This window comes from Elephas maximus, chromosome 7 (genome assembly GCF_024166365.1).
Source record: "Elephas maximus indicus isolate mEleMax1 chromosome 7, mEleMax1 primary haplotype, whole genome shotgun sequence".
Classification (NCBI taxonomy): domain Eukaryota; kingdom Metazoa; phylum Chordata; class Mammalia; order Proboscidea; family Elephantidae; genus Elephas; species Elephas maximus.
In genome coordinates, this window is record NC_064825.1 from 90,874,937 (window position 1) to 90,895,504 (window position 20,568).

Genomic DNA, 20,568 nt, shown 5'->3' on the forward strand with positions numbered 1-20,568 from the left:
TGTAAACACTGCCTGTCCCTCCCCTTTAAAATAAAACATAAGGTCAGGGAGACTAAGCTTTCATGACTTTCAAGTACCCATAGAGTGAGGATAACAGGTCCACACGCACACGAGGGGAGCAGAGGGTAACCTTCCCTCATTTATCATTGAAATGGCACTTTCCCCAATTTTCACACACCCCAAATCAATTGCAGCTTCTGGACCTGGTCTCAGGAGAGGCAGGTAGAGCTGTTTTCTCTTGCCTCAGGATTGGTCACCCCTAGTGGGTCAGATGGAAATAATTTTCTGGTGGAAGGCCAGCCATTAGGCTCCCCCAGGCTCCCCCAGACACCATCGTCTCAGCCACGTAGTCTAGCCATGTAAGCCAAATGTAGATCAGATTAAATGAACCCTTTTTATGGTCCAGGCCAGTTCCACTCCAAAACCCTCTAAGAATTTTGGATATCCCCAAGGGAGTTGCTTGCTCTAGGTCACCTCTGGCTCTGGTCTCCCATGTCCCAAGATGCTGTCTTTGCCTACAGCTATTGATTCGGAAATAATGCCCAGCCTCTTCCTCAGTTTCCACCAAAAGCTCACTCTCAGGGGCATTCATGAAAGTAAAACATTTTACCAAAGAGCTGAAGATCAGAAAGAGAAGTGAGATTATGTTCCATAAAACAAGTAACTTAAAATATATTAGGCATTTCTGCTCTTAAAATCCTTTCAGTCAAATCAATCCCTAGGAGTTGGACTCATAGAAATTGCATTTCCCCCCATTCAGCATTTAGCCTTCCACCCTCTCTCCTTCACTCTCCCTTTCTTCTCCCACCCTCTCAGGAAGTAGAGTTCAAAATTTCAAATGCCAATAGGGACCCACACGTAACAAACATGTGAGTTGCAAGGTGGGGTGTCAGACCACAGAGAGAACACTCTGACTCAAAATGTATCTTGCTAAATATAAACGTGTCTTACTAAACACTTTTGCAGGCCTTTTGGCCTGAAGGCTGCCAGTTTGCAGTCCTTCAGCTCTGCACTCTCCTTTTTTGCCACAGCCAGCCACCGCTGGGCCAATAGTGGCACCAAAATGGGGGCAAGCAAGGGCTTTCCCTACTCTCCTCAAGTGTGTCCTGAAGCCATGCCAAGGTTAGATGTATAGCAGCCTCATAGATCAGCCTACTAGATATGTGAGTCTAACTCACCCAGGTAACAGGTGAGCTTGGGCTCAGGAATTACGTACCCCAGGCTCACCTAAGGTTCCACTAATCTGTCTGTACAACCTCGAACAGGTCACAAAACCTCTCTGAACTTCACCCGTAAAACAGGGTCATATTAGCACTAGGCTGTTAACCAAACGGTTAGAGGTCCGAACCCACCCAGCAACTCTACGGGAGAAAGACCTGGCAATCTGCTCTGGTAAAGATTAAAGCCTAGAAAATCCAATAGGGCAATTCTACCATCACATAGGGTTGCTATGAGTGGTCTGAGAATTAATGCATATAAAGTATTTAGGTCAATGACTCAAAGTTAGCTGGATTGTTAAAGTCATTGTCCTCTGAAATTGAGGGACTCAGACTAAATGGTCTCTAAAGTCCCTCCCAGTTTCAAAAACTCCATGATTCCACCATTAAATTATTTTCCCACTGGAGAAGCCAGAACCTCTCAGAGTATACATTAGGGGAACTCCCTCTTCATCATCACCACAAAAATCCACCCCTGCCAAGAAGGTCCAATTTTCATAGCTGCCTCCTCGGAATTTGCTAGCACATCCCATTATAAACTAACATCTAATTTTTCCTGCCGCTCCTTCCCCCTTGCTTTCTTTCCACATTGCCTTTCTCGGCTGGCTGCTCCTGCCCGCTGAAATGTCTGCGCTTCAAATTATCTTCCCCAGTCGCATTTATGTTCATTCCACACAAGCTAATGTCTGTTGGAAGCCAACACTTGTGAAGTTATCCATATTAAGGTTTCATTCCCAAGAGCCATATATTTTAAATGAGGTTTTCCTCTCCAGTTGAATCAGGCTGGCAGAGGTACTGCTATCTGGTGAGGTCAGGGGAGTTGTGCTTCTCTCCTCACATGCTGTTTATGTTGGGTTATCATTTGGCCTAATGTGTGGATTCTTGTCCTCCAGCATGTATCACATGCTGCTGACCACAACAAGCTCCTGTCGCATCCCAGTGGATGTTTATGTTTCATCAAACCCTTTTTTTTTTTTTTAAAGTAATGGGACAGAGGAAATACGCTTCCAAGCTTTTCTTGACAGGGCCAGGCTCAGAATTCCAAAAGGGAGTGGACTTGCTTGCTACTTGAAGAAATATTTTCCTTCTCCACTCTGTTCCTCCTCCTTCCCTCAGCATGTGAACGCTTAACAACTGACATAGCCTTGCTAAACACGTGAAGTTCCTCTCTGATTTAGTCGGCAGCTCTGGCTGCCAAAACAACACTTGCCGGTCCTGAAGCTTTTTCATTGCAAAAGGTAAAAAAAAAAAGATTTTCAGGTCAGTCATAAATGGGGTTTTTCAGATCCTGGGCTCGTCAAAAAGGGCAGCTGAGCTGTGTTTTTTAACTTTTATGGGTTTGAGCCACCTCACCTGCCACATGATAAAAAGGAAGCAGGGCGTGGTTGGTGCAACCATGAGAAGGAAACGAGTCCATTGGGCACTGGTGATAAGGGAAGGAACCAAGGTCCTTGAGTTGGGCGAAGGCCACCCATCTCTGAAGGTTGAGGTCTAAAAGGCAGAGATGGAAGAGGGAGGAGTATGGTCTTAATGCTAGGTCATCAACGTGACTCCTGGGGCAGGTGTTTTGGTTTACAGATTATCAGGCCATCGTGGGCTCCTTCCTTCATCAATGTCTTTGGACTGCTCCAGATGCCACTGAGGCAAAATTCAAATGAAACACTCTTGCCATCTTTGAGAGTAAATCACTAAGGAAAATTCCACCTGGGGCAGGTAGGCCATACCAGTTAACCAGCTGCTATTGAGTCAATTCCAACTTATCGATTCCGAGTCATGGCAACCTCATGTGTGCCAAAGTAGAACTGTGCTCCATAGGGTTTTCAATTGCTGATTTTTCTTAAGTAGATCTTCCAAGGCTTCTCTGGGTGGCTTGAACTGCCAACATTTTGGTTAGCAGCTATACGTATTAACCATTTAAACCACTCAGGAGGCAAGCAATAGGTAGGTGAAAAGTATTGGCCAAAATGGGTGGATTTTGTGTATCCCAGCTTTTTGTTAATCATGAAGGACTATGGCTTATGGCTACGTTCCCCTTCTACACTGTTGCATATTGCACTAAGCATTCTCATCACCCACTTATCCTGTTTTATTTTCAGACACTTGTCAGATACTTGCAGGAATGGAGCACCCACCACTCAGGTAGAGCCCAGGTGACAAGTAACCAACACATAAGGGAAAGCGGTAAACACCCACACATGCCCTGCCTTACGCAAAACTGCCTGGTTTTGTCAATTTTGGGCATTTCAGCCCCATCTTCACCTCAGAAAGGCTCCTCTCACCTCCTGAAGTCTCACCCCTCCAGGCATACAAGGATAGATGCTCCTAGGAACCCCCCTCTTCCCTGCCTGTTAGTGAGCAATTACAAGACAAGGCATCCCCTTGCTCTGCCCTTAGCTGGGTCAAGAGGCTCCCAGGAGCTGCTGGTTCTGTCCCAGCCTCATCTGCCCCAGGGAGCCCATTTGACATGGGGTTTGCAGCTCAGAAAATGGGATGTGAAAAACAAAGAAGCCAGGACTCTTTCCGAACACTGCATCCCAGAAACAACTTGTACTTTTAACCTCGACTGCGTCTTCTTTCTCATCTTTATCAAGAAGGAAGTGCATATATGCTGAGTCGGTGAATCTGCTATGCTGGGGATCTGTCTAAAGGGTTGTGACTAAGATTTCAAGCAATACTCACCAAGAGGAACACCCGAGCAAGTGCTGGCTTTGCTTGTTGCAAGCCTTGCTCTTTCTTTCCTTCCTTGTCTTATCTTTCCTGCTCACCTCTGAGGGAGCTCTTTCCAGGGAAAACTTAGCTTCTGCAAGTTCAAGCTGAGAACTCAGACTGAATTGATTCCCTGAGATAATTTTGTGCTTTAAAAAAAATAACGAAGAAGAGCAAATAAAACTGGAGCTGGTGACCCTTTCTCAGGCAGTTCAGGCTCACAAGTTGAGAGGAAAAAAACATGTCACACTCTCAGGGAGGGCAATAGATGCTCCAGCACTGCCCTGCAGGCTCTCAAGATTATCACCAGAAGAAGCCCCCACCACCACCACCTCCAAGTACACTCTTGAGTTCCCCTCTTCCCACCCTGGCCCCCTCCCCCTCAACGCGCGCGCGCGCGCGCGCGCGCACACACACACACACACTGCTGCTCCCTACCAGACCCCAGAAAGGAGATGTCCCCTCCTAGGGTGTCCTGAACCCTATCCACAGTACCTCTTGGCAAGGACGAGATGAGAAGGAGCTGCAGGAAAGTGAGCCCCAGCTGCGCCCACCAGCCCAGCTCCATCTTCCCCGCGGCGGTGCCCCGAGTGACTGCTGGCGAGGCTGAGGGACCGAGGGAGGAAGGCGGCAGCGGCTCTTACAGGGACCTCCCCAAGCCCCAGCTGAGCGAGAGCTCGGGTTTCAGCTGGCCAAGCTCTCCCATCCTCATCGGAGGGGAACCACCTTCAGCCACAGCGACGTCAGCCCAAACCTCTCCTCTCTGCCGCCTTAACCCTTGCGGGGCCCGAAGAGGTGTGGCCGTGTGGAGCTGCAAGCGGGTTGCGCTGGAAGGGAAGCTGCGGACCCGGCGGGCAGCCCAGGTCAGGCTGGGTTTTCTCCACCTGGCTAGGGCGTGGGCCGGGCTCTAGCAGCACCCCGGACGGGCGCAGAGGCAGGTGGGGCTGTGGACCGCCCAGGTGAGGCTGGATGGCCTCTGCCCCACCTGTTCCTCTTGCCTGCCATGATTGCACATCTGGTGCCTAATTGAAAGTGTGGCCTGGGAAGGACGGGTCTTGGTGGTGGGAGGAGAAAGGGAACTGACTCGTTTTCCCCACCCAGCCTTCCGCCTCTAGCTGCAAGCTCTTCTTTTCCCTCTGTGCATGCTGCAAGGACCCTAGTTTGAAAACTTAGCCTCTGCAACTATTTTGTTATTAGGTGTAGTTAAGTCCTTTCGGACTCACAGCAACCCAATGTGACAGGGTAGAATTGCCCCATAGGGTTTTCTAGGCTGTAATCTCTATGGAAGAAGATGCCAGGTCTCTTCCCCCTCAGAGCCACCACCGTGTAGACTGAACAACTAACCTTTTGGTTAGCAGCCCAGAGCTTAACCATTGCACCCCCCCGCCAGCTCCTTTCTGTAACTGTGTTGTTGTTAGGTTCCCTAGAGTCAGTTCGGACTCTTAGCAAGCCTATGTACAACAGAATGAAACAGACCTGTCCTGTGCCATCTTCACAATCGTTGCCACGTTTGAGCCAATTTAGCAGCCCTATGTCTATCCGGAAACCCTGGTGGCTGTACTGGTTAAGAGCTTTGACTGCTAACCAAAAGGCTGGCAGTTTGAATCCCCCAAGCGCTCCTTGGAAACCATATGGGGCAGTTCTACTCTGTCCTATAGGGTTGCTATGAGTCAGAAATGACTTGACAGCAACAGGTTTGGTGTCAATCCATCTCATTGAGGTTCTTCATCTTTAGGCTGCTGGAAAAAGTCTTCATCTTCCTGGTGGCCCATGATGCTGAGTTCAGCAGCAGCAATGGCACCTGAGCACCTTCTCATGCCGGGCAAGGTACTAGGCTCAGGAGCAGAAGAAAATACAGGGCACTGCCTCTGCTGTGAGGAGGCTCAGTCTAGGGACAGAGACAGCAAATGTCATCCTGAAGTGAAGAAGAAGTTGTTTTTGTTTGCTGAATGCCTGATAGTGCTTTACAGGGTAACAGCTGACATTTTTTATCACACCTTCCTTGCCCAGCTTCTAGGCCCTTCACATATATTAATTCATTTATTCCTCACAATAAACCCACCATCTCCATTTTACAGATGGAGAAATTGAGCCATTGAGAGTTCCACAGGGAGTTCAATAACTCATCCAAGGTGACACAGTTAAATGGCAGAGCCAGGGTTTGAGCCCAGAGTCTGCCATCCTAACCACAGACAATACTGGCTTTTTTTTTTTTTTAATTGTTGTGTATATATATATATATATATGGAAACCCTGGTGGCGTAGTGGTCAAGAGCTACAGGTGCTAACCAAAAGGTCTGCAGTTTGAATCCACCAGGTGCTCCTTGCAAGCCCTATGAGGCAATTCTACTCTGTCCTTTAGGGTTGCTATAAGGCAGAATTGAAGCAACAGCAATGGATCATTGGGTAATAACAAAAAAAAAAAAATAGGTACATATAAAACACGACATTTGCCAATTCAGCAAAGACTGCTTTTATTTTTATTTTTCCAGGCTGGTAAAGGATTCATCATTTTTATTTTTTTCTTTTTATTGTGCTTTAAGTAAAAGTTTACAAATCAAGTCAGTCTCTCATGCAAAAATTTATATACACCTTGCTATACACTCCTAGTTGCTCTCCCCCTAATGAGACAGCACACTCCTTCTCTCCACCCTGTATGCCCATGTCCATTCAGCCAGCTTCTGTCCCCCTCTGTCCTCTCATCTCCCCTCAAAACAGTAGCTGCCCACATAGCTAAGACTGCTTCTTCATGGATATTCTGCATACAGGATTTTATTTAACCATTATAGTCAGATGCACAATAGGTGATTGCTGTTGTTGGGGGCCACTGAGTGGACTCTGACTCACAGTAACCCCATGTGACAGAGTAGAACTGCCCCGTGGGGTTTTCTCGGCTATAATCTTTACAGAAGCAGGTCGCCAAGTCTTTGCCCACCGGAGCTGTTGGGTGCGTTTGAACCATCAACTTTTCAGTTAGCAGCCAAGTACTTAGCCACCAGGGGTCCGTACAATAGGTGGTGCTGTTTGCGTATTACAGATGCAGAAACCAAGGTTCAGAGATAAGTGATTTACTCAAGGTCACTTGTTGGAAGTGGCAGGGCAGGACATATACTTAGAAAAAAGCTGGAACTTCTAGCCACACTTGGTCCCAGTTGGTAACGTCAAGTTAAGAACCAAGCAAAGTTGGGAGAAGTGAGTGCTCACTCCAGGCCAGAGCAGGTAGGGAAGCTTCCCAGAGCAGGGAGGCTTGACCTGTAGTCTGAGAGAAAGGTAAGATCTCAACCCACTGAGGGGAGTGAGGAAGACTGAATCTGGCCAGTGACATTGGGAAATTATGAGTATTTATATGTTTTTTTTTTTATATCATAATTTACATTTATACTTTTCCCCAATGGAGCCATGACCATTTATATCATTAAAATGCATTTTAAATAGTTTTAATTATGCATGTATGTATGTTATAACAAAATACTATATATCAAGAGAGTGGACAAAATATATCAGATTGGGTATGGCAGAGGGAAGGAAAAATGTTAAGAGTGGGGCAAACCTGAAAGCTAAGCCAAGCAGTTTGGATATTATTCTGTAGTTAATTGGGGGGCCTCTGATGATTCAGGAGCAGGGGGAGCTGGATCCAAAGCAGAGTTCTAGGAAGATAAATCACCCCGGTTTCCAGGCAGAGAATGGAGGAGGGTGAGACCAGCTTAGTGAAAACAATTGGGACTATTCATGAAGACCTGGAGTAAGAAGTAAGCAGTGGAAAAAATGATGGGAAAAACTTGAGGAAGTTGGAATCTACAAAGGACAGACTGGATGGGTGGCAACCCTGACACAGGTGCTTGGCTCTGAGAGAATGTCTTAAAACTCAGCACTGCCTTTGGGCCCCATCACAGCCAAGTGACTGGGAGCAAGAACTCAGTAGTCAGAGATCTGTGTTCAAATTCTTGATTCTTTCTGGTTGTATGACCTTAAGCAAGTTAACCAGCCTCTCTGATTCTCGGTTATCTCATCTGTAAAATGGAAATAATAATTAAATCCACGTTGTAGACTTTTGGAAGAACTTAATGAAGTTATACACATAAGGTCCATAGTCCATAGCACAGTACCTCCAAAAACCCCCACTGCCATCAAGTCGATTCTGACTCAGAGATGCTCAATAAATATTAATCATTATCTGTATTATCTGTCCTAAGACTAACCCCAAGGGAATCACAAGGTATAGGCCTTCGTCCTCATCCTCCACTCCCCTATCGAGGTAAAATTTATTTAAAACAAACACCAAGAGTAGGACACTTCAAATAATCATAAAACAAAAATCAAATAAAGGGTAGCATATCTACGGGGTAGGGACAGGGGTTAGAAAAGAGGAGGTGAACTTGGTTGCTGGTCAACCAGCCCTAGTCCTTTGGTAATGGGGGGGGGAGGAAGTGATATAAAAATGAATAATTGTATGTAGAAGAGCCTCTCAGGAGTCTGTTTCTAGCACCAGCTGACAATACCACTTCCTCCTTTTCTGCCTCCTCCCCACACACAGCCTCTCTGAGTTGAGACACAGCAGCCTCAAGCCTACAGCAATTGTACCCCCTGCCAATGTGGACCCCCTAGTGATGGACCTGATCAGCTGCTTCCTAAAGAGCTCTCTGGCCTGGTTCCAGGTCTTTGCTTCCCCCAGCTTAGGGACTGGAAGCAGAGGCCCTCACTTCTGTTCCTGGAGTCCCCATAGGAGTAATTGCCCCCTGCTGGTTTATTGTCAGGGATCCCTGGTGGCACAGTGGTGAAACTTGCAGCTGCTAACCAAAATGTCAGCGGTTTGAACCCACCAGCTGCTCCTCGAAAGAAAGATGCGGCAGTCTGCTTCCATAAAGATTATAGCCTTGGAAACCCTGTGGGGCAGTTCTACTCTGTTCGAAATTGACTTGACGGCAATGGGCTGTGTTTGATGTCACTTATTTGGTTTTGCAATTTCCTAGAACTAGGGAATCTAGAAGGAGCTCTGGTGGCACAACAGTTAAGCATTCAGCTGCTAACCAAAAGATTGGTAGTTCAAACTCACCCAGATGCTCTGCAGGAGAAAGACTTGGAGATATGCTCCTGTAAAGATTACATCCTAGAAAACCCTATGGGGCAATTCTACTCTGTCACATGGGGTTGTTATGAATTGAAATCAACCCAATGGCACATAACTACAACAGGGAGCCTGGAAAGGAACTCTTCAAAAGATACTCTACAAAGGGACAAATTTTTTAGGAGAACTCAAAGCAATGATCAGATATTACCTTGCTGAACTTTGCAATAAATTTTTGGCTGATAGAGGAAAAGTGAAGTTATGACTATGACACAGAGAAGGTCAGTAGTTTGCCTGAAGCCACACAAATGCAAATTTCAATTTTCCTACACAAATTCAGCTTCCTCTCTTCCCATTATGGTCAACTCAATTTTTCATATTGATACAGTTTACTGTTGCTGTAAATCAGGGGTTCTTAACCTGAGTTCCATGGAGTCTTTTGGGAGCGGGTTTTAGAGGGCCTTTCAACCTCTTGAAATTATATGCAAAATTTTGTGTGTGCATTTTTTGGTGTAAGAGGGAGCCATAGCCTTCAAATTCTCAAGGGGATCTGCAAATTCCCAGCATTTTTAGGGTCACTGATCTTTATAATCTGAAATTGAAAAAGTGACCAAATATTTCATGGATTTGGGGAAAGTGGTTTTGTGAATACAGTTCTTGAGTCTGGGCTATAAACTGCAAAATGGATATTTGGAGGACCCCTCTCCCCACCCCCTTTCCTTTTCCTATTCCTGCTTTAAGAGCAGTACTCTGGATCATACTCCCTGGTATTGAATTCAGCTTGACCGCTTACTACTTGTGTACATCTGGACAGATTACTTCACCTATGATGGCCTTGGTTTCCTCATGTCTTAAAGGGGAAGAGTAATGGTACCTGCCCCCATACGGTTGGAGTAAAGAGCTCAGAATAGTACCTTAAGTATATGAAGCACTCAGTAAGTTTTAGCTATTTCTATTATAATTATCTCTCCTCCTCCCCTTTACTCCTACACCCACTCCTAGGGGGAATAAATCACAAGAAAGGCTATGGATGAAAAAGGCAAACGGGTATGCTGGAAAGTAGGCAGATACCTGGAATTAAGAATTATCTACTTACAATCAGCACTCAGAAAGCAACAACTGACTATAGTAGATGGAGTCCGGCTTCCTAATTAGCCACAAGTATCATACCCACTAATTTTCACACTGAAGGATAAGACACCCTAATAAAACCAGTACCTTTTTCAGAGCCACCAGGGAGGCTGGTTACATGTGAATATACAGGAAAAAGCAGCAGTGGAGAAGGCTGTCTTTCAGGAGGCAAACAACTCCCCAATCTCCAAGTGAGTAACTGAACAGTAACTACACACTGGGAAAGCCAGAGGAAAGAGAGGTGGAGGGGATCTGGCCTGCAAATGCAAGAAGGGCACCCAGACTCCTGGTCAAGACACTTGGTTTTCATCAACTGTGCAAAACACAAGGTTCAAGTCAACCAAGGCCAGAGAGGCAGAAGGGTAGGACTGTGGAAAAGACAAAAGGCTCTTCCACTAGAGCCTGCTGTAACTGGCCCCACAGTGAAAGTCTCCAGCCCCAGTGAATCGACGCTGTTCACCTGCAAAACAAGCAATAATGTTCTGCCTCCAGGGCTGGCTCCACTCCACTCTCTTTGCATTGGGAGCCAGGCAAAGGGGTAGGTACATCTGTGGTTCTTTCTTTGACCACATTCTTCTTGCTTTATGTCATTCCCCGTGCAAATTGCTGAAAGCCTGCAATCTCCTCTCCCTCAGAGTCAGTGTGCTCCTGAATCACTGGGGGAAACCTATTCTTGACTGCCACATGTGTATTTATAAACTTCAATTTTAAAAAAAAGCTCTCTGCTATGCAACTGAACTGAAAGCTTTACAAAGAACATTGGCAAAAATTTTGAACACAGTCCAAGTGGCTAGGTCAAGAGTTACAAGTGGTTGAGCCACTGGGATGGGGGTAGGGAGACACAAAGTAAAATAACTCCAAGAGAAGGCAAAAGGGTACAGTGGCCAAAAAAACAAACAAAAAAAAATGGTGCTGTGGTCAAACAGACCACGAGGATAAACGGCTTTTCTGCTTACCAGCCGTGTGAACTTGGGCAAGTTGTTTGGCCCCTCTGAGTCTGATTCTTCATCTGTAAAAGGAGGTAATAACTGCCTTAAAATTTTGGTGAGAGGATGAGGCTGTTATATACATAATAGGAGCTCAGACAGTATTGACTTTTAGTATAACTATCTGTAAACCTCTTCGCGGGGTTTCCAAAAAATCCTTTCTTAAAACACTTAAGTAGAACCATTTTCCGGAGATCTGATCATGTAAGTTAGGTTATGTTCTTGTATTGATTTGAGGCAACTGCATGTCTGGAAAATACATTGCCTTATATATGTGTTACAGGGCAAGGCTTCCCAGCTCGGGCCTAAGCCCTGCCTAGGTTTTTACCTTCTTCTGACCAAGAGTGACCAGGAGAGACTCAGAAGTTCCACACGAACAAAGGTTTATTAGTGACAGAAAGAAAGTAAAAATGCTTACAAGGGAAAGGTGGAGAGGGGTTTCTACCTATGCTAGCCTCCAGTCTCTCATCAACAAAGGATTTCCTAGGGTTTAAAGAAGGTTTTCTTTATTCATTAGATGGGTGGAGATTTCCAGAAGGGGAAGGATTATGAAAACCAAATGTGCACACGGTTGGAATTCAAGATGGATTTCCTCGCAGAGGTTGTCGGAACTAAGAGTCTGTCACGAGGGTTGTTGGGGTGTCGAACAGGACTTATTCTGGGATGTTGCTCATGAGTGATGTCTCTGGATCTTGGTTTGAGTCCCATCAAGGGATCATTGTTCATGATTATCTCATGCGGAAGGTCATTCACAGGTTACCTCGATTTTTATTGCCCATGCTCTGCACCTGGTGGGGAACTTGAAAAACAACTCAGGAGGGTTATCAGTAGTTGATAGCTGGTCAAGCATGTAGGGATAGGAAATATGGTCCCTTATCTTGTCTAAGCACATAGTTTGTTAGTCACAAGTAGACCACAAGTGCCAGCAGTAAAAGTTATATGGTGGACTGCACTTTGGTTTAGATTCTAAGAATACTGAATCAGAGGTTATTTAATTATAGCCAGTCCGATCTCTTGCCTGTCTCATGTGTATGCTTCCAGTTGGAGATCTAGGGGCCAAATGTGCATTCATTTGAAGACAAAACTAGAAAACCTGTCCTGGGAAGGGTCCTTGCTTTGACTATCTGGCTCAGTCTTGCCACATTGTTCACTGGGATAAGAAGAGTTTATATACAAAGCAAACCCCAGTAGGAGAATTCAGAGTGTAGGCCCCTGGGGTTCTACATGACCAAGGTCATGGCATCTGCAGCAGAGAATTATATGCTTTTTGAGAAACAGATCCTGAAGTGTTACTGGGCCCTTGTGGACATGGGGAACTTGGCTATGGGGTATCAAGTGACTATAATTATGGAACTGCCCATCATTAGCTGAATTCTGTCAAGCCATAAAATTCCACAGGCCCAGAAGTAATCCATCCTAAGATAGAAATGGTACATCCATAATTGAGCCCAAGCAGTATCAGAGGGCACAATAAAGCTTCATGAGCAGGTACCACAGCCCTCCATGTCATCCTCCATGGCTACCCTGTGCCTCTCTTCAGCTTGCTCCTATGGCCATATGGTCGGTGGAGGGGGGTGGTCCCCAACACAATTAGGTGAAGGATGAAAACCCCAAGCTTGGATTATGAATGGGACATCTCAGTATGTGTGTGCAAGCTGAAAATGAATGGCTGGGGCATTATAGCTACATTGAGGAATGGCCTTGAAAGACAGTGCTAAGAGAAAATTTTTCCAACAGGTGGAGCTTTAAGTGGTACACCTAGCTATCTGCTTTGTGTGGAAGAAGGGGGCTGGAATGAGAATATACATAGACTCATGAGCAATGGCAAATGGTCTAGCCAGCTGATCAGGAGCCTAAAATGAGAAGGACTGGATGATTAGAGACAAAAAGGTCTATAGTAGAGGCACCAAGTGTGACCAGAAAGTGTGATCATGGTGGAGAAGAAAGCAACCACCATAAAAGAGGCATTGGATAACCAAGTAGACAAAATGTCTCAACCAGTTGACATTAGCCTGTGCTTGCCATCCACCACTCACACCTGGCATGATGGCCATGTAGTATATGGAGCAGAGATGGAGGTTATACATGAGCCCAACAGCCTAGACCTCTACTTTTAAGGCCAATCCCACTACTGCCACCTCTGAATATCCAATCTGCCAGCAACAAGGACCAATCCTGAGCCCATGATATGGCACTATTGTGATGCAATGGGACTGGGCAGGGACCTGAGACTCTGCATATCTAACAAGGTGTCAAATGATGCTGATGATGCTGGTCTGTGAACTACAGTTTGAGGAGCAAGGATTTAAAGGGGCAGAAGTTACCTCTTCTAAGGTTATAGCCTGGAATGTTGCTATTGTTGTCATTAGGTGCTGCTGAGTTGGTTCCAACTCATAGCAACCCTGTGTACAACAGAAACACTGCCTGGTCCTGCACCATCCTCATGATATTTGCTATGCTTGAACTCATTGTTGCAGCCACTGTGTCAATCCATCTCATTGAAGGTCTTCCTCTTCTTCTATTACTTTACCAAGCATGATGCCTTATCCAGGGACTGATCCCTCAGATAGCATGTCCAAAGTATGTGAGACAAAGTCTCACCATCCTTGCTTCTAAGGAACATTTTGGCTGTACTTCTTGCAAGACAGATTTGTTTGCTCTTTTGGCAGTCCATGGTATATTCAATATTCTTTGCCAACAGGGTAATTTGAAGGCGTCAATTATTCTTCAGTCTTCCTTATTCATTGTCCAGCTTTCACATGTATATGAGGCAATTGAAAACACCATGGCTTGGGCCAAATGTACCTTAGTCCTTCAAGTGACATCTTTGCTTTTTAACACTTGGAATGTTGATATAGAAGGGGAGAGATTCTTTCAGTAGGCTCTAAGAGAGAGTCATAGAGAGTTTAATAGGAAACATTTTTCCCTTTAAGTAACTGTTGGCCCTTGAGAGCTGGCACCCATAGACTTAGCCTGACTTGATTGGGAAGGTTTGCAAACCACGCTCCCCGGAAATAAAGGAGTTACTCTTTGCTAAGCAGCCTGGAGGTGAGCAGTGTGAATTGTGCTCATCTTGGGGGATTTAGGGTTTATAAAAAAGTCTTCTTTTTTCACTCTTCACTCCTGGCTTGACCATGGCCCTAAAGCCTTCAATCTTCAGTTTCCATGAGTTCCAATACAAAAGTAATCAGGGGTAGTATACTACTCTCCAAAGGACTTAGTAGAAGGCTGAGAAGTATCTGGCAGGAGCCCCCCCTTAAATCCAAGTCCACTCATGCCTCCCTCGGGTTCTGCAAACCTACTTTACCCCTTCTCCTTCACAGTTGGCCTTCCAGAGTTGGTCTCCCAGACAACCATAAGTCAGACTGGACATGGGCAGTGTTAACACCAGGCTCCTCACAAATGTCCCTCAGGTGGAATGGGCCTGTATACCTGTGATTTAGCTCTTAGCATATTTCACTGGAAAACCTGATCTCCTTTAAAGTTTGTGTTTCCAGTTGTGTTTCTGGGCAGGTGACCAGTGGAATACAGCCAGAGAAATGTAAACAGTTAATGAAATCTAACAGGATCCACACTTTCAATGATATTTCATGCCTCCAACAAGTCTGTCTCTTATATTTCCTCCAACACTCTTCCTCCTGGGTATGGCCTGGGTCTGTTCCCCATCACCATGGCAATCCCTTCAGGGAAACACAAGTGCCTACAGTCATTAGAAATTCAAATCCACCTGCCAGACCACGTGCAAGAAGGAGGGCAACTCAGGGGTCAGCCTGTGTGTAATGGGTTGGAGGTGACTGTCTGGCCATGGGCCCAGAGGGGCTCATAAATCACTCGGTGTGCAGAGGCAAGGAACTCTAACGGGAGTCAGGTGAGAGGCCTACCTGCGGCCAGCTGGCTGGATGCTATTAAACAGTGGCCCCAGGTCTTAAAAGTGAGCATATTTGGTTCCTTACACTCTGGAAGCAATTTACAGCCCATGCCTGCTCTTTCTGTTTTTTTCCCTCTGTGTCTCTCTGTGTGCCTCTTTCTGTATGTGTGTTTGCTTCTCATTTTCTTTCTCTGATTTGTCTTTCTCCCCCTCCTCCGCTCTGATCCTCCCCCCATTCCTTCATTTTCTCTTCCCCCTTCCTTTGTTTTTCCCTCCCCTCCCCTCCCCTCCCCTGCCCTCCCCTCCCCTCCCCTGCCCTCCCCTCTCCTCCCCTTCCCTCCCCTCTCCTCTCCTCTCTCTCCCTCCTTACTTGCAGCAAAGTAAATCTCAAGGGCCTAAGTCTGAGGTCAGACCAGCATGTCACTTAAACAAAGAAGATGTTTCAGTATGTGGCTGATGCACACCAGACCAGTGGAAACCCAGGGAACCCTGCCTGGAGGAGGCATGGAAAATGGACTAGGGGCCTCCAGGTAAAATTGGTAAGGGATCCATCAGTCATTATCCTCTACTTCCACTCCTTCCCCATTTTAGCATTTGTTCACCATTCTTTTTTTTTATTATTATTATTTTTATTGTGCTTTAAGTGAAAGTTTACGAACCAAGTCAGTCTCTTATACAAAAGTTTATATACATGTTTATATACTCCTAGTTGCTCTTCCCCTAATGAGACAGCACACTCCTTCTCTCCACTCTCTATTTTCGTGTCCATTCGGCCAGCTTCTGACCCCCTCTGCCCTCTCATCTCTTCTCTAGACAGGAGCTGCCCACATGGTCTCATGTGTCTATTTGAGCCAAGAAGCTCACTCTTCACCAGTATCATTTTCTATCCCATAGTCCAGTCCAATCCCTGTCTGAAGAGTTGGTTTTGGAATGGTTCCTGTCTTGGGCTAACAGAAGGTCTGGAGACCATGACCTCTGGGGTGCTTCTAGTCTCAGACAGACCATTAAGTCTGGTCTTTTTATGAGAATTTGAGGTCTGCATCCCACTGCTCCCCTGCTCCCTCAGGGGTACTCTGTTGTGTTCCCTGTCAGGGTAGTCATTGGTTTTAGCCAGGCACCATCTAGTTCTTCGGGTCTCGGGCTGATGTAGTCTCTGGTTTATGTGCCCCTTTCTGTTTCTTGGGCTCATAATTACCTTGTGTCTTGGGTGTTCTCCTTTGCTCCAGGTGGGTTCAGATGAACTAATGCATTTTAGATGGCTGCTTGCTAGTGTTTAAGACCCCAGATGCCACTGTCCAAAGTGGGATGCAGAATTTTTTAATTTTTTATTGTGCTTTAAATAGAAGTTTACAAATCAAGTCAGTCTCTCACACAAAAACTTATAGACACCTTGCTACATACTCCCAATTGCTTTCCCTCTAATGAAACAGCCCACTCCCTCCCTCCATCTCTCTTCTCATGTCCATTTCACCAGCTTCTAACACCCTCTACCCTCTCATCTCCCCTCCAGGCAGGAGATGCCAACATTGTCTCAAGGGTCCACCTGATCCAAGAAGCTCACTCCTCACCAGCATCCCTCTTCAACCCATCGTCCAGTCCAATCCCTGTCTGAAGAGTTGGCTTTGGTAATGGTTCCTGTCCTGGGCCAACAGAAGGGGGCCATGACTACCAGGGTCCTTCTAGTCTCAGTCAGATCATTAAGTCTGATTTTTTAATGAGAATTTGGGGTCTGCATCCCACTGCTCTCCTGCTCCCTCAGGAGTTCTCTGTTGTGTTCCCTGTCAGGGCAGTCATCGGTTGTAGCCGAGCACCATCTAGTTCTTCTGGTCTCAGGCTGATGTAGTCTCTGGTTTATGTGGCCCTTTCTGTCTCTTGGGCTCATAATTACCTTGTGTTGTTGGTGTTCTTCATTCTCCTTTGATCCAGGTGGGTTGAGACCAATTGATGCATCTTAGATGGTCACTTGCTAGCGTTTAAGACCCCAGACGCCTCTCTCCAAGGTGAGATGCAGAATTTTTTCTTAATAGATTTTATTATGCCATTGACTTAGATGTCCCCCGAAACCATGGTCCCAAAACCCCCATCCCTGCTAAGCTGGCCTTTGAAGCACTCAGTTTATTCTGGAAACTTCCTTGCTTTTGGTTTAGTCCAGTTGTGCTGACCTCTCTTGTATTGTGTGTTGTCTTTCCCTTCACCTAAAATAGTTCTTATCTACCATCTAATTACTGAAAACCCCTCTCTCTCCCTCCCCACTCTCGTAACCATCAAAGAATATTTTCTTCTCTGTTTGAACTATTTTTCGAGTTCTTATAATTGTGGTCTCATACGATATTTGTCCTTTTGTAACTGACTAATTTCACTCAGCATAATGCCTTCCAGATTCCTCCATGATATGAAATGTTCCACTGATTCATCATTGTTCTTTATCAATCTGTAGTATTCCATTGTGTGAATATACCATAATTTATTTATCCATTCATCTGTTGATGGACACCTTAGTTGCTTCCATCTTTTTGCTATTGTAAACTGTGCTTCAGTGAACATGGGTGTGCATATATCTGTTCATGTAAAGGCTCTTGTTTCTCTAGGATATATTCTAAGGAGCGGGATTGCTGGATCATATCGTAGTTCTATTTCTAGCTTTTAAGGAAGCGCCAAATCGATTTCCAAAGTGGTTGTACCATTTTACATTCCCACCAGCAGTGTATAAGTGTTCCAGTCTCTCCACAACTTCTCCAACATTTATTATTCTGTGTTTTTTGGATTAATGCCAGCCTTGTTGGAGTCAGATGGAATCTCATTGCAGTTTTGATTTGGATTTCTCTAATGGTTAATGATCCTGAGCATTTCCTCAAGTATCTGTTAGTTACCTGAATGTCTTCTTTAGTGAAGTGCCTGTTCATATCCTTTGCCCATTTTTTAATTGGGTTATTTGTCTTTTTGTAGTTGAGTTTTTGCAGTATCATGTAGATTTTAGAGATCAGGCGCTGATCCGAAATGTCATAGCTAAAAACTTTTTCCCAGTCTGTAGGTAGTCTTTTTACTCTTTAGGTGAGCATAGGTGTTTGATTTTTAAGAGCTCCCAGTGATCTAGTTTCTCTTCTGCATTGTTAGTAATGTTTTGTATACTGTTTGTGCCATGCGTTAGGGCTCCTAGCATTGTCCCTATTTTTTCTTCCATGATCTTTATTGTTTTAGATTTTATATTTAGGTCTTTGATCTATTTTCAGTTTGTTTTTGTGCATGGTGTGAGGTATGGGTCTTGTTTCATTTTTTTGCAGATGGATATCCAGTTATGCCAGTACCATATGTTAAAGAGACTGTCTTTTCCCCGATTTAACTGTTTTGGGGCCCTTGTCAAATATCAACTGCTCATATGTGGATGGATTTATGTCTGGATTCTCAATTCTGTTCCACTGGTCTATGTGTCTGTTGTTATACCAGAACCAGGCTGTTTTGACCACTGGTGCAGTGTAATAGCTTCTAAGATCAGGTAGAGTGAGGCCCCCCACTTTGTTCTTCTTCTTCAATGCTTTACTTATCCGGGGCCTTTTTCCCTTCCATGTGAAGTTGGTGATTTGTTTCTCCATCTCATTAAAAAACATTGTTGGAGTTCGGATTGGAATTGCATCGTATGTATGGATGGCTTTTGGTAAAACAGACATTTTTACAGTGTTAAGTCTTCCTATCCATGAGCAAGGTATGTTTTTCCACTTAATATGTAGGTCTTTTTTGGTTTCTTACAGTGGTGTCTCATAGTTTTCTTTGTATAGGTCTTTTACGTCTCTGGTAAGATTTATTCCTAAGTACTTTATCTTCTTGGGGGCTACTGTAAATGATATTGATTTGGTGATTTCCTCTCCAATGTTCTTTTTGTTGGTGTAGAGGAATCCAACTGATTTTCGTATGTTTATCTTGTATCCTGATACTCTGCTGAACTGTTCTATTAGTTTCAGTAGTTTTCTTGAGGATTCTTTAGGGTTTTCTGTGTATAAGATCATGTCATCTGCAAATAGAGATACTTTTACTTCTTCCTTATCAATCTGGGTGCCCGTTATTTCTTTATCTAGCCTAATTTCTCTGGCTAGGACCTCCAGCACAATGTTAAATAAGAGTGGTGTTCACCATTCTTGATATTCCCGTGGATTCCTCTGCCAGGCCTCACCCAGGCTTACTATCTCTGACAGTTGCCACTGCTGTGAACTTTCAGCTGCCTTCCGCAGGCCTTCTCCCATGCTTATTTGTGGGGTCTAGCTCCTCATTAATTGTCCCTCTTCATTTATAAAAGCATTTTTGCTAAGTCCCAGGCTTCAGGCCAAAGAGATGACCTTGATGGACAGAGTGAACTACCAGGGGGACATTTCAGGCATGCTGGTTTCTTTTGTCCCTCCAGTGAACCCATGGAGCCACCCAACCCAGAGCCCTGCTTGCCTCTTAGCCTCAATAGTCATAAGGAAATATTAATGACATACGTACATTCCTCCAAATCCCTTACGTACCAAGAGCCAGCAAGACTAGAATTCAAATGTCCATCTTAAGCTGTGTATCCTTAGAAAATGTACCTTTCTTGAAGGACTTCAGCTTCCTTCTCTGTAAGGTCCCTCCTTGCCTCTCATTTCAGTGAGTTTATTCTACAGAAAGGAGTCCCTGGGTGGTGCAACGGGTTAATGCACTGTGGGGCAATGGATCCCTTTTGTGCAGCCTTTCTTGCCACGGTCTTGTAACTCCCACCCACGTAACTGGGTGGGACTGTGAAAATAAGGTAATTGTGGCCTACCAAGGGAATTGATCAGTTTTGCCATTCTACTAGGCTTAAAATGAGCCATCCCAGAGGTGGGAAAGAAAGGATCTTACCACCACCAAGGAAGAAGTGCCAAGAATGGAGTATGTACTTTGGACCCGGAATTCCTGCACTGAGAAGCTCCTGGAACCAGGAGACCAAGAGAGACAAAGAGGGCTGTTAACACGGAAGACGGCAGCAGGGAAACGGCTGCAGGAGAGACCGGCAAGAGATGGCGCAGCGAGCTTCCTGGCCCACAGAGCGAGAAAGCTGAGTGCCTTTGGGAAAGAGCCTTGCCAGCAGAGTAGGGTGCCTCTGGGCACTTGGTGGAGCTAGGTTTGCTGACTCATGGAGCTAGAGCTGAGTGCCTTCAGGCTGAGGTTTACTGGCAGAGTGGGGTGCATTTGGATACTTATCAGCAGAGCTAAAATAGCTTTGTAACACTTGCCTAAGCAGGAGCAGAGGTCAAGGGGCCAGAGAGAGACATGCCTGTGGGTATGGCTGAGAAAAGGCTGTCCTGATGGAAGAACTGTATCCTGAACATTCATGAACCTGAATTGTAACTGTTACTTCCTTAATAAATCCCATAATACTGAGTATTATCTGTGAATTCTGTGTGGCCATTGCACTAAAGCCAGCAAAGAAGTAGAGAGTGCCATGGGGTGGATAGTTAGTGTCAGAATTGGTAAAGATGGCAGAAAGAGGAGGCATGTCTGACCTCTGCCTCATAGGAATCAGCCTTGGGCTGTTGATCTTGATTCTTCTTCCCTCTTGTGAAGTTAGAGGAGGTCAGATGCTACCACCACTTCATTCTT

General features: G+C 45.3%; 1 protein-coding gene across 5 annotated transcripts in view; it reads right to left on the minus strand.

The window, feature by feature from the left end:
- The window catches only part of SLC1A2 (solute carrier family 1 member 2), a 405,614-nt gene that overhangs the window by 303,726 nt on the left and 81,320 nt on the right, over positions 1-20,568 (minus strand). The window contains exon 1 of one of the 5 annotated variants that reach the window (XM_049889386.1): positions 4,419-4,779. The exons of 3 other annotated variants lie outside the window; for them this stretch is intronic. In XM_049889386.1, the coding sequence (XP_049745343.1) occupies positions 4,419-4,491 (73 nt within the window). In that variant the 5' untranslated portion in view covers positions 4,492-4,779. Of the gene's footprint in view, positions 1-4,418; positions 4,798-20,568 lie in introns of those variants that run through there. One more of the 5 variants, XM_049889388.1, reaches the window with a different exon arrangement.